This window comes from Neoarius graeffei, chromosome 19, assembly GCF_027579695.1.
Source record: "Neoarius graeffei isolate fNeoGra1 chromosome 19, fNeoGra1.pri, whole genome shotgun sequence".
NCBI classification, from domain to species: Eukaryota; Metazoa; Chordata; class Actinopteri; order Siluriformes; family Ariidae; genus Neoarius; species Neoarius graeffei.
Window position 1 is genome coordinate 14,505,759 of NC_083587.1, and position 14,828 is coordinate 14,520,586.

Genomic DNA, 14,828 nt, shown 5'->3' on the forward strand with positions numbered 1-14,828 from the left:
GTTATATGACAGTGTAGGACTCCCTATGTGTGGGTGGAGCACAGAGGACGGCAGGACAGAGACCAGATTCCAAAATAGCGTTTTATTGCTAGACTTTTCAGCTAACCAATCATTCATTCAAACAGCCAGACAGACACACACAACCGGCGTCTGGTTCAGGGCAGAGCTCCCTCCGCTCTCACTCTCCCTCCTCATATAGGGCGCGGTCACTGGGAAGACACACAAACACGTTAATTGCTCTCAGGTGAAGTGATTCTGCCACTTACCTTCCCTGACTCCACCCTCCTGTCACAGACCGGCGCTTGACCACGCCCCCGCTGCCACATACCCCCACCGCCCGACTCAGGCCGGGCGCCCGTCCGGCCTGCAGCCGACTCCCCCCCCCTTGACGGGAGAGGAAGTCCGCCACGACCATCTGCGCCCCCGGCCTGTGGACCACCTTGAAGTTGAAGGGTTGGAGTGCCAGATACCAACGGGTGATCCGCGCGTTGGCATCCTTCATGCGGTGGAGCCACTGGAGGGGCGCGTGGTCCGAACAGAGGGTGAAAGGGCGCCCCAGCAGGTAGTAACGGAGGGTGAGGACCGCCCACTTGATCGCCAGGCACTCCTTCTCAATCGTGCTGTAGCGCCCCTCACGCACTGACAGCTTCCGACTGATGTAAAGGACCGGGCGGTCCACACCCTCCACCTGCTGGGACAAAACGGCCCCCAGCCCTCTGTCCAACGCATCCGTCTGTAACATAAAAGGGAGAGAGAAGTCAGGGGAGTGTAAAAGTGGCCCCCCACACAGTGCAGCCTTTACCTCAGAGAAAGCCCGCTGACACTGCTCCGTCCACTGGACCGGATCTGGCGCTCCCTTTTTAGTGAGGTCAGTCAGCGGGCTGGTGACGTCCGAATAATTAGGTATAAACCTACGATAGTAGCCAGCCAGCCCCAGGAACTGTCTCACCCCCTTTTTGGTCTTGGGCCTCGGGCAGGCCGCAATCGCTGCTGTCTTATTAATTTGGGGACGCACCTGCCCGTTGCCCAAGTGGAAGCCCAGATACCGTACTTCCACCCGCCCAATCGCACACTTCTTTGGGTTGGCAGTGAGTCCCGCCCGCCTCAGCGACCTAAGGACGGCCCTCAGTTGTTGCAGGTGCCGCTGCCAGTCATTACTATAAATGATAATATCGTCCAAATACGCGGCCGCATAGGTGGCGTGGGGCCGGAGGACCCTGTCCATCAGCCGCTGAAACGTAGCGGGCGCCCCAAACAGCCCAAACGGAAGTGTGACGAACTGGTGTAAGCCAAACGGTGTGGAAAAGGCCGTTTTCTCCCGGGATAATGGAGTCAAGGGGATCTGCCAATATCCCTTCGTCAAATCCAGTGTCGAGTAAAAGCGAGCCGTGCCTAGTCGATCGAGCAGCTCATCAGTACGAGGCATTGGGTACGCGTCGAATTTAGACACCGCATTGACTTTTCTATAGTCCACACAGAACCGGACCGAGCCGTCAGCCTTGGGAACCAAGACCACCGGGCTGCTCCAGTCACTGTGGGACTCCTCGACGATGCCCATTTCTAGCATGGCCTGAAGTTCTTCCCGAACCACTTTTTTTGTGTGTTTGGGTAGCCTGTAAGGGCGGCTACGCACTACCACCCCCGGGGGCGTCTCTATGTGGTGTTCTATGAGGTTAGTGCGACCGGGCAGGGGCGAGAACACGTCCGAAAACTCGGCCTGCAACTGGGCGACCTCCGTGAGCTGGGTCGGGGAGAGGTGGTCTCCACAGGGGACCGGAGAGGTACGTGATGCCAATGTCCCTTTTTGAACCTCCGGCCCCAGCTCCGCCTTCTCTGGAACTACCGACACCAACGCCACGGGGACCTCCTCGTTCCAGAGTTTCAGCAGATTGAGGTGGTAGATCTGTAGCGCCCCACCCCTGTCTGTTCGCCTCACCTCATAGTCGACGTCCCCGACTCGCCGTGTGACCTCAAAGGGCCCTTGCCACTTGGCGATCAATTTGGAGCTCGACGTGGGCAGCAGTACGAGTACTTTATCTCCCGGTGTGAACTCTCTAAGGCGCGTACCCTTGTTGTACAGGCGGGCTTGCCGTTTCTGGGCCTGCCGCAAATTCTCCTGAGTTAGGTGGGTGAGCATGTGGAGTTTTGCGCGCAGGTCCATAACGTACTGAATTTCGTTCTTACTTTGTGAAGGTCCCTCCTCCCAATTTTCCCGCAGCACGTCCAGGATGCCGCGCGGCTTACGCCCATATAATAATTCGAACGGGGAGAACCCCGTGGAGGCTTGGGGGACCTCTCGCACTGAGAACAGCAAGGGTTCGAGCCACTTATCCCAATTACGTGCGTCCTCACTTACGAATTTTTTAATAATATTTTTGAGGGTGCGGTTGAACCGTTCCACTAAACCGTCCGTTTGTGGGTGATATACGCTGGTGCGGATCGGCTTAATCCCCAATAACCCATACAGTTCGCGCAGTGTTCGTGACATAAACGTAGTGCCTTGGTCAGTCAGAATCTCTTTCGGGATTCCAACTCGGGAGATGACACGGAAGAGCGCCTCTGCAATACTACGTGCTGAGATATTGCGCAGAGGCACTGCTTCTGGGTATTGCGTTGCATAGTCCACCAGAACTAATATAAAGCGGTACCCTCGTGCTGACCGATCTAATGGCCCGACGAGATCCATCCCAATTCTCTCAAACGGGGTCTCGATTAACGGTAGAGGGCGCAAAGGCGCTTTTGGAATGGCCGCTGGGTTTACTAACTGGCATTCGCGGCATGCCGTACACCACCTACGGACATCGCCGCGAATCCCCGGCCAATGGAATCGGGCCATTATTCGGGCTAGTGTTTTATCCTGCCCTAAGTGTCCAGCCATGGGATTAAAGTGAGCCACCTGGAATACCAATTCCCGGCGGCTCTTCGGAATTAAAAGCTGCGTGACTCGCTCTTTCGTTTGAGTGTCCTGCGTCACTCGGTATAATCCATCCTTCATAATCGCGAAGTAGGGGAAGGACGGGGTGGCATTCGGCTGGAGCCTTTGACCATCGATTACTCTCACTTGGTCAAACGCATGCCGCAGAGTCTCGTCTCGCGACTGCTCTAATGGGAAATCCGCGAGGGATTCCCCAATAGAGAGAGGAGGAGCCGGCGGCTCCTCGCTCTGACGCGGAGATGACGTAGACGGCTCTGTGACAGCTGCTCCCGCCAAAGCGACACCGGGACCTCCCCCTGTCAAATGGCAGGACCCACTCTCTACTAGGCGCGTCATTAAACCCCGAAATCCCGGCCAATCAGTCCCCAAAATTAAAGAGTGGGTAAGGCGAGGATTAACCGCCGCCTTCACTATAAATTTTTCCCCTCTGAAAATAATGTGGACCGACACCAAAGGGTAGCTGTGAACATCCCCGTGCACACACAAAACCTTCACCCCTTGTGCTCCCCCCAATGCCTCGTTTTGAACCAAGCTTTGGCGAATCGAGGTCTGATTACAACCAGAATCCACCAACGCCTGATATGTATCCCCTTGGATACTCACCGGTATGCGATACGCTCCGGCCCGATCGAGGGCGGCCTCTGGCGCGTCGGGGATCCGAACCACCGCGCCCACTTCCATTGCTGTGCACTGCTGTTGAAGGTGGCCCGGTTCCCCGCCGCGCCAGCAAACCGGCCTGGGCTTTCCCTCTGCACCGGTGATCTGGGGCTCACTCACCTGAGGTGGGGGAGAGACAGACACAGAAGGGAGAAACGGGAGGGCACCGCGGGTGCGGCGGGCCGGCTGGGGTGGTGCCGGTCCCCGCCTCCGCGGTGGGGGAATGGGGCGAGGACGGGAGACAGGAGGAGGGGGAGAGAGAGAGAGAGAGAGAGGAGAGAAGAGATGATGTCATCTGCTGTCCTGCCGCCGGGACAGCCGCCAGATGATCCTCCGCCAGCTCGACTGCCTGATCCAGCGACGCCGGGCGGTGGCACTGGACCCACTCCACGGTTCCTGCTGGTAAGCGGGCGACGAACTGTTCCAGTACCACCTGGTCGACGATTCCCTCGGCGTCGCGATCGCTCGCCCTCAGCCACCGCCAGCAGGCGTCCCGGAGCTGCTGGCCGAACGCGAACGGCCAGCCGACTTCCTCCAATCGCAGCGCGCGGAAGCGCTGGCGCTGTTGTTCCTGTGTGCGCCCCACGCGCTGGAGGACGGCCCTGCAGAGGTCCGCGTAGGCCAGCCGGCGGTCGGCGGGGAGCTGTACCGCGGTCAGCTGTGCCTCTCCCGTGAGCAGGGGGAGGAGGCGCGCCGCGCGCTGCTCCATCGGCCACCCCGAGGCATCAGCGACCTGTTCGAACAACGTGAGGAACGCCTCGGGGTCGTCCTGCGGGCCCATCTTGGTGACAGTGAGGGGAGACGGGCCCGCGGCCGGAGCGCTGGTGGGCCCCGCCGACGTGAGGAGATGCCGGAACGCCTTGCGATCTTCTTGCTGGGCCAGCACCAGGGCTTCGAAGCGCCGTTCTTGTTCCTTTCGGAGTGTGACGAGCGCCTGGTGCTGGCTTTGCTGAGCCGTGGCGAGGGCGTGGACCAGGTCGGTGAACGGGGAGGATTCCATGGGGCTGCTGGGTTGGTGCTCCACTTTCCCGGGTTTCGGCACCACTGTAGGACTCCCTATGTGTGGGTGGAGCACAGAGGACGGCAGGACAGAGACCAGATTCCAAAATAGCGTTTTATTGCTAGACTTTTCAGCTAACCAATCATTCATTCAAACAGCCAGACAGACACACACAACCGGCGTCTGGTTCAGGGCAGAGCTCCCTCCGCTCTCACTCTCCCTCCTCATATAGGGCGCGGTCACTGGAAAGACACACAAACACGTTAATTGCTCTCAGGTGAAGTGATTCTGCCACTTACCTTCCCTGACTCCACCCTCCTGTCACAGACCGGCGCTTGACCACGCCCCCGCTGCCACAGACAGTTATATGCAGATTGAAATTTCGTTTAATTTGGGCAAATTTTACCAGCATTATGCCCTTGATTATTAACAAACTTGTACTTTGGCAACTTCATCAAGGTGTGCTTGCTTTCCGAAATCAACTTCCCTCACAATTTTTATCCCCCGCTGGCCAAAAGGCTTGAAGAAGGATTACGTCGTGGCTATGTCCATCCGTCCGTCCCAGGAAGGGTACTCGCCTTCTGAAATCAACTCCTCTCACAATTTTTGGAGGAATTTCATGAAACTTGACAGGATTCTTTGTTATATGTCGGTAATACGCATACTGCAATTCAGTTCAATTCAGTCACATTTTACCAGAGGTATGGCAGAGTTTCCAGCGGGGGGGGGGGGGGGGGGGGGGGGTATTGTGCTCTCGGAACACTCTTTTTAAACTAATGTGTTCTTCCAAATACGTTATCATTTCTATAGTAACAGCTCATTCACAGGGGCATGTCCAGCAGATAAAAGAAAGTTGATATGGTGAAGTTTTCTGTAAGGAGACATTTATTGAACTCATACGCTTCTTTGCAGTTTCTCAGTAACATGACAAGGCTGGTGAAAGAACGAGTGTTTATAGTCAAGTCAACTCAAGTCAAGTTTGTTTGTATAGTGCTTTTAACAACAGACATTGTCGCAAAGCAGCTTTACAGAAAATTAAAGGTTTTAAATACGAGCTAATTTTATCCCTACTCTATCCCCAATGATCAAGCCTGTGGCGATGATGGCAAAGAAAAACTCCCTCAGACGATATGAGGAAGAAACCTCGAGATGAACCAGACTCAAAAGGGAACCCATCCTCATCTGGGTGATGACAGATAGCATGATTATAAATAACTCGCTTCTATAACTGTCCCCTATAGAGTCACAAAGTATAACTATGTAACCAGGAAATTCATTATAGTTTTAGCATGAAGTCAGTTTCGTTGATGTTATAAACTCTTCATTGATGAAAACTTGAGTGCAAAACCGTTCATGACAACTGCAGTCCTAAAGTTAGCAAGTCAGCTGTAGTCCTCAGCCATAAAAGCATTACTGTAAGTGTCCAGAGCGTCCTCGAGGTGCGACTTTCGACTGTGCATATGGGGCCGTCCTCCACAGGAGTGATGTGATGAGACTCCAGCCAGACATAGGGCATCAGGATGGATCAGGCAGGTCCGAGGAGCAGAAGTGGTCAGGATCTCTGAGGGACAGACAGAGGGAAGACATGGGGGGGGACACAGGTTGTTAGGTATGCCAAATGTCACCTAAAGAGTAAGAACAGGATACATTTTGCACTGAGTGCAAGCAGGGACTCTGACAAGACTAGAATGACAAATGCTTCCCTCAGAGGGCAGAAAGTCGTTCCGTCAAGGAGGATGCATTTAGAGCTTGTAACAGAAGATCTTTTTCAAGCAGTATGTTTTTATGGACAGCATTAAAACACCTGCCCTTAGACTTAACACATGCAAAAAGTTTATAGGACATTAATAAACGTTTTATATTTTTTTACCTGCAGGACTGGATGACTGTCTGCAGCAGTACATTAAGAACTTCGAGCGAGAGAAAGTCGGCGGTGATCAGCTGCTGCGCATTACCCATCAGGAGCTGGAGGATCTGGGTGTGTCACGCATCGGCCACCAGGAGCTGATCCTCGAAGCGGTGGACCTGCTGTGTGCTCTGGTAGGAACTCTACATACGCCACTTTTATTCTCCTCCTTACAGTTTTAAAGATTCAGTGAAAAAAATGTCTTTAATTGATTCTATATTCGCACTAACTCGACTAAGCAGCTGTAGGCTAATCACAATTAGCAGCAAATTAGCAGCGTGTTACACGCTATTAAAGAGCACCATCACTGAACAAGCACATGACAAAAACATTTACATTTATTCATCCAGCAGGTTTGTTTTATCTAAAACGATTTACCAGTTGCGAACAATGGAAAACATAAAAATATAATATATTCAACTTTACTACTGTATATATTGTACATGAACTTTGCACTAAATTGGAACAAAAATAATTTTGTAAGGAAATTGATTTAAAGGTTGTGTGTTTTACCTGAAATATACAGCCATAACACTTTATTGCTACTGTTTTTAAAAGAAATTATTTGTTTTGTTTTTCATTTCATGAATTACGTCACTTCTGTTTTTATGGCATCTTTAAAAGAGAACTCTTTTACACTTGTACATCCTGCTGAATTCTGGATTCTGACTGGTCACAAGATGTCGATTAATTAAAGGTAGTTTAGGTCACAAAAAGAATTTTCCCCAACACCCAATTATTTTTGTTTAGTGGACTGAAAGCTACTGAATTCGAATCACAGACTTCCAATTTTATTTGTTTTTTTTTTTTTTTAAATAGAACAATTAAGGCGGCACGGTGGTGTAGTGGTTAGCGCTGTCGTCTCACAGCAAGAAGGTCCGGGTTCAAGCCCCGTGGCCGGCGAGGGCCTTTCTGTGTGGAGTTTGCATGTTCTCCCCGTGTCCGCGTGGGTTTCCTATGGGTGCTCCGGTTTCCCCCACAGTCCAAAGACATGCAGGTTAGGTTAACTGGTGACTCTAAATTGACCGTAGGTGTGAGTGTGAATGGTTGTCTGTGTCTATGTGTCAGCCCTGCGATGACCTGGCGACTTGTCCAGGGTGTACCCCGCCTTTCGCCCGTAATCAGCTGGGATAGGCTCCAGCTTGCCTGCGACCCTGTAGAACAGGATAAAGCGGCTAGAGATAATGAGATGAGATGACTCTAAATTCTCCGCTATTTTTTCCTGCTTCACCATGACCCAGTTCAAGATACTACATCATGCATGACGTGGTGGGCTTTCTCCGTTTGTGAAGGCATTGTGGGATACAAATTTGAAACAGGAGAGAAAAATGGAGGACATGAGTGTGCAAATGAAACATGAAAGACTGACTACAGTAACAGAAAACGAGAAGAAAAGACGTTATATTATATACGAAGGACAGGAAACGCAAGACCAAACTAATAAATATCGGCGGTCAGCGAGCACCTCGGTGTGATCAGCTGTTCGTTTAGCGACGGAATGATGGAACTGTCAGTGCACGCTCAAAGGTAAACCTGCGCATGCGCACATGGACTTCCTCTGTCTGCTTGACTGCGTGAAGCGAGCGATTTCATGCACATTATTTGCTTTAATCCCCTCAAATTAAATAACTTCCCAGCCATAGAACAGAATGGCCTGATATTTTGTGAGATATTACAGAAATAAACATATATCGCAATGACCACCTTTCAGAGGGAACTAAATTTCACCGGTTTTATGAAATCGAAAGGCCGTCTAGCTTTAATCTAACAATACGAAACAATTCGATTCTTCATCAACTTACATATTCCTTTTGTTAAATTTAAAAAATGTATTTCATTTTCTTAGCAACCAACAGTAATTATTTACCCACATTTATAAAAGTTAGAGTAAAATATAATAACCTATTAACTAAAATATTTATTTTATTAAATATGAAAAAGTTAATAACAAATATTGCTTTTCTTAATAAACTATTATGAACATTTGTATTCCCTCCATTTGCTTCTCGTTTTTTTTAATCTTTCAGCAGTCTGTAAAAAGAGAGAGAGCTCTGATTTCTTGATGAATCTATTTGTACACAATCACACAACAGCTCTTTGACATTTTAGATCGGTTTGTGTGTACGTGTGCGTGTGTGTGTTTGTTTGCGACATTAGAGCTGTGTTACTTCCGCCTATGGTGAAGTCATGTGTATTCCCGCTATTATACATTATTCAGCCCTCTGCTGTCTAAATAATGCAGGTACAATGAGGAAAAACAAAAGCTGTGTCCGAAATCACTCACTCGTTCACTACTCCCTACTCACTATCTAGGGAATTACTATATAGAGGACTATATAGTGAGCTCATTGGTAAAATGAAAAAAACACTTTCGGACACTACTCCACCGCAGCGTTATTTACATCATTACTGTCGCACAATTAAAATGTGCCAGATCAGTCGTCTGGTGGGTTTTCAAAATAATAAATGCATATTATACTGAGTGTATTTCCAATATGAATAAATACAAAGCACTTTGTGTCTGCTGCATCTTTTAAATCAAGGCTGAATACTTTCTTATTTGCCGCTGCCTTTTATTAAATCGAATTTGAGGCTTTTGATTAATTCCTCGCTCTGAACTGTAACTTTTATTCTCAGATTTTTATCTGTCGTATTCTATTTTTATTATAATACCTCCGCTCCAAAGGAGGGGGAAATACTGGCTTTTTACCTCCATCCGTCCGTATGTCTGTATCTCCGTCTGTCCGGAACACTCTTTTTCTCAGCAACCACAAATCATAGCCACTTGGTACTTGGTACCAAACTTCAGCTTGGGGTTCTATACCGTGTATACTGTTTTCAGGTCTGTCGTACATCGACTTCCTGTTCACTGAATGCATTTACAAAACATATAGCATGGATTTACAAAATTTTCGTAACACTTTTCTCAGCAACTACAAATCACAATTGCTTGATATTTGGTACCAAGCTTCAGCTTGGGGTTCTATACCATGTATACCGTTTTCAGGTCTGTCGCACATCGACTTCCTGTTTACCAACTGAATGTATTTATGAAACATATAGGGTGGATTTTGATGCTATTTCAAGAAGCAAAATGCTATTTCAAAATGACGGTTTACCAGGATGCTCTTTGAAATCCCTGGGGAGAACACTGCTCTTTACTTACTTGTTTCAGGGTTAATTATTTGTTGAAGTCAACATTCATAATAAGTGTCCTATTCCTTTGATTGCTTGCATTCTGGTATAAGTGAGACCGGGGGGATACGTAAATGAGCAGTAGCTCACAGTTGATCTTGTAGCTTCTGTGTTTCTTCCTCCATCCATTCACCCCAACAAACGAAATTTTCACGCCACAACTTATAAATTTGTCTCATGTCTGCTGTCATAAGGAGAAACAAACTACTGCTATACTCAATCTAAAATACTTAACGTTCCTTATGAAACAGCTTTTACAGCTTTTCTTTCTGCACGACCACAGTACCTGATGGTATATATTGCTTGGTTAATGCCCATCGGTTGTACATTACTTTTCACGGTGCATTGTGGGATACTTTGAGTCCACTATATAGGGTGTAATAATTCTCACTATACATTCAGACAGCACTACAAAATGGCGAACTCACTATATAGTCCACTGTAGTGAGTAGTGAGTGATTTCGGACACAGGGATAGAGATTATGCAGTCTGATAATAATCACAATTCATTTTTATTTAATCAGTTCAATTTGTCATAAATTTCTGTCACGATTTATCATCGCACAATATATCATTACATGTCTGTCTACATAGTTTTAAATTTGTGTATAATTCTAATAATTTAAGGACCAACTACATACCTCAGTGATGTTCTTTGAGTGATGAACAATCGTTCTTCAGTTCCTCAGTTTAGTTCATTCTTTCTTTTTTTAACAGAGATTAAAAAATGACTGGGGAAAAATGCAATAAAGTATTTTTTTTAGAAAGAAATAATAAACTGGTAAAATTGTTGTACTCAAATTGAGCAGAACTCCAGGAGAAACATCAGGTCCATAATGGATAATATTTCTGTTTTGTTCTTTAATATGAAGCTTATTATAAAAGGAAGACATCAATCTGTTCAGTTTTTATTGTTTCCCCGAAATGCCTGAGGTGAGAGCTTGTTTGTCTACAGGGTGATGTTTTTTTGTTTTTGTTTTTTTTTTCTGTTTGTTAATTCTCTGATAGATGTAGGATGCGGTATGTTCTGTAACAGCAGTGGAACATGATCACGTGGCTGTGAGGCTTTGAGGAAGATCTCAGCCAGGGACTGGAAGGAAGCAGGAGGATTTTGAGCAAGAGATGGAGGGATGAAGGAGAGGAAGAAGGGAAAGTTTGCACAGATGTGCTGAAATGAGTGCAGTGGAGACACTAAATCTTTAGTGGGCCACCAAAGTCCCTGATTCGCAATCAACCCTTTAATAACTCCCGTTAAACACTGTGGCTCTATTAAACCCATCGGTTATATCGTTTCCGTTTCCATAGCGATAGGACAGATGGAGGAAAAACTTAACCAAAACCTTTATTAATCTCTAAAATCATGATTATTCTGAATTCTGGGTTGTGATTGGTCAGAAAGAGGTGATTAGCACAGGTTTATATTAACGCCCTCGTTCTTATATGTTACCGTTTCCATAGTAACAGGTCATCTCATTCACTGGGGTGTGTCCAGCAGACAAATAAACAGAGTGTTGTTACGGTGAAGTTTACCGAAGTTTACGAGGAAGATGCTGAAATACAGTGTCTTGCAAAAGTATTCATCCCCCTTGATGTTTGTCCTGTTTTGTCGCATTACAAGCTGGAATTAAAATGGATTTTTGGGGGGTTAGCACCATTTCATTTACACAACATGCCTACCATTTTAAAGGTGAAATTTGTTATTTTACTGTGACACAAACAATAACTAAAGATGAAAAAGCAGAAATCTGGAGTGTGCATAGGTATTCACACACACCCCCTCCCCCCAAAGTCAGTACTTTCTAGAGCTACCTTTTGTTGCAATTACAGCTTCAAGTCTCTTGGGGTGTGTCTCTATTAGCTTAGCCCATCTAGCCACTGGGATTTTTGCCCATTCCAAAACTGCTCCAACTCCTTCAAATTAGATGGATCGCGTTGGTGTACAATAATCTTCAAATTATGCCACAGATTCTCAATTGGATTGAGGTCTGGGCTTTGATTTGGGCCAAGACATTTAAATGTTTCCCTTTAAACAACTCCAGGGTAGCTTTAGCAGTATGTTTAGGGTCATTGTCATGCTGGAACATGAACCTTCATCCCAGTCTCAAACCTCTTGCTGACTTAAACAGGTTTTCCTCCAGAATTGCCCTGTATTTAGTGCCATCCAGCTTTCCTTCAGTCCTGACCAGCTTTCTTGTCCCTGCAGATGAAAAACATCCCCACAGCATGATGCTGCCACCACCAAGCTTCACTGTAGGAATGGTGTTCTCAGGGTGTTGGATTTGTGTCACACTTGGCCAAAAAAGATCAGAAATTTTGGCCATGATGGCCAAAAAGATCAATTTTAGTCTCATTTGACCAGAGAATCTTCTTCCATGTGTTTGGGGAGTCTGCCACATGCTGTTGGGCAAACTCCAAACATGTTTTCTTCAGCCATGGCTTTTTTTCTGGCCACTCTTCCATTAAGCCCCACCCACTCTGTGGAGTGTACAGCTTAAAGTGGTCCTCTGGACAGATACTCCCATCTCCACTGTGGATCTTTGCAGCTCCTTCAGTGTTATCTTTGGTGTCTTTGTTGCATCTCTGATTAATGCCTCCTTGCCTGGTCTGTGAGTTTTGGTGAGTGGCCTTCTCTTGTCAGGTTTGTAGTGGTGCCATATTCTTTCCATTTTGCTATAATCGATTTAATGGTGCTCCGTGGGATATTCAAAGTTTGGAATATTTTTTATAACCCAACCCTGATCTATACTTCTCCACAACTTTGTCTCTGACCTGTTTGGAGGCTCCTTGGTTTTCATGTTGCTTGCTTAGTAGTGTTGCAGAGTCAGGGTCCTTCCAGAACAGGTTGATTTATACAGACATCATGTGACAGATCATGTGACACTTTGATTGCACACAGGTGGATCTTAATCAACTAATCATGTGACTTATGAAGTCAACTGGTTGGACAAGCTCTTATTTAGGGGTTTCATACAAAAGGGGGTGAATACTTATGCACACTCCAGCTTTCTGTTTTTTTTTCATCTTAATTATTGTTTATATCACAATAAAACAACAATTTTCACCTTTAAAGTGGTAGGCATGTTGTGTAAGTCAAATGGTACTAACCCTCCAAAAATCCATTTTAATTCCAGCTTGTAATGCGACAAAACAGGACAAACACAAAGGGGGATGAATACTTTTGCAAGACACTGTATATAACATTTATGGAAGGAGAGAGAAAGAGAGCAAGAGAGAGAGAGAGAGAGTCTGGTGAGGGAAAGACTGTTTATAGCTGCTATAAGGTCAGTGAGAACAAGAACTGCCTCATGTCATTGATGTTATGCAACATTAAATGGCACTATAAATGGATAAAAAGTATGAGGTATAAATATTGTTTTCTTCATGTTGCATGTATCATCAGTTATTCTTCATGAATCACTCACAGCACGCCGCTGACTGCACAGTATCGACTCGAATGCAGTCAGAAATGAAATTTCACATTATGATAATTCACATACGATATTTAAATAAATTGAGGAGGAGCATCAGATTCAGATTTCCGTGGTACGTTTTAGTGATGTTTTGATTGGGACTGAGTTTTTCTCTCGTGTGTGACTGATGTTTGATCGTTAAACGTCTCCATGGGGTGTGTGATAGCTCCGGAGTGATGGATGATGTGTATTTTGGTTGCTGTGTTGTGGATAATTGACCTGATTTGTTTCCTGTTTTATCCATTTTGAGGTTGTTTTGTGCTGGATGATGAGCTGATATTTCAAACAGTCGTGTTCTCATTAGACCACAGACCCTTCTCTCTCTCTTTCTCTCTCTCGCTGTCTCCGCCTCTGTCATCCTCTTTGTTACAGTGACTCGTGTGTGTGTGTGTGTGTGTGTGTGTGTGTGTAGTGATGTGTAGTGTTTTATCTGCAGTCTGACACAGAAATGGAAATGCGATGATAATTTTCAAAGCCGCTTCTCCTCGTGTTCTCATTATCTAGGCAGTAGAACTGTGTGTCTACATTCAAGAGCCAATTAATACACAGTACAATCTCTCTTGTGTGTGTGTGTGTGTGTGTGTGTGTGTGTGTGTGTGTGTGTGTGTGTGTGTGTGTATTACACACGCCCACCTTGTTATTCACCTTCTAGAAATTCAGTGAGAAATTCAAGCGTCTTTTTCCATCAACAGTGTGTGTTAATCTTCCTCTAATCTCCATCAGGGTCAGCTGATGATTGTTGATTGGAGGAGGGTTAATGAGCTATTTTAGACTAAAATAAAAAGTAAAAATAAAATGATCTCTTTTTGAGAAATGAGTCGCTCTATTAATGGCGTTTTTTTTAATGAAAGCCGTTTACAGAATAGTCTTATATGAAAACTGACATGAGAGAAAAGTCATATTGAAAGTGTAAAGATGTAACAAGAAATAATAGTAAACGTAAAAGTAGGCGTATCAGACGCTCGGTTGCCGTGCTGTGAAAATTGTGCATACAGACAATCATTTAAGTTTCCAAACCTGTCATTGCTTAACTCTTGCATATTTTCTATCATGAATACTATCATTAAAAAAATTATAATCTCTACTTTCCAGAGAAATGTATCTGGTTAAGATCTGGGGTGGGTTTCCCAAAAGCCTCTTAACACTAAGAGCATCTTAACTAGCAGAGAGAATGTTCATTGTGTTGTTCGCTCTACCATTTAATGATGCTACGATGCTTTTGGGAAACTTAGGCCTGTTCAGTACTTTGGGAGTAATGGCAGGTTGAAGTCGGTACAACAGAATAAAAACTCTGCTCACGTGACGTCAGGAAACTGCCGGTGCTTTTCTTTTTGAGTCACGGGAATGTGGTCAGCCTCTCTCTCTCTCTCTCTCTCTCTCTCTCTCTCTCCTGATCGGTTTCCCACTGGATTACTCGTGAATATCAATCAGATAACTTTTATAGGGATGTTATCTCGCTCTCACTGTTTCTGATGAAGGATTCAGCAAAATTTTCCCTCAGCTAGTTTTGATGTTATGATTCACGGGAGACTTTGTTTTGATGAAAAATATTGAGATCTTAGTGGTCGGAGATTTTAAAAAAACGGAAGTCAGAAACACGAGTGTCAATTTAAATTCAGTTAATGTGAATTGTTTATTGGATGTGGCTCACGCGGTTTTTTCGAG

General features: G+C 46.0%; 1 protein-coding gene across 1 annotated transcript in view; it reads left to right on the forward strand.

Moving 5' to 3' along the window:
- Window positions 1-14,828, forward strand: part of cnksr2a (connector enhancer of kinase suppressor of Ras 2a) — a 172,868-nt gene that overhangs the window by 33,766 nt on the left and 124,274 nt on the right. The window contains exon 2 of the mRNA XM_060900564.1: window positions 6,469-6,632. Coding sequence (XP_060756547.1) covers window positions 6,469-6,632 — 164 coding nt within the window. The remainder of the gene's footprint in view (window positions 1-6,468; window positions 6,633-14,828) is intronic.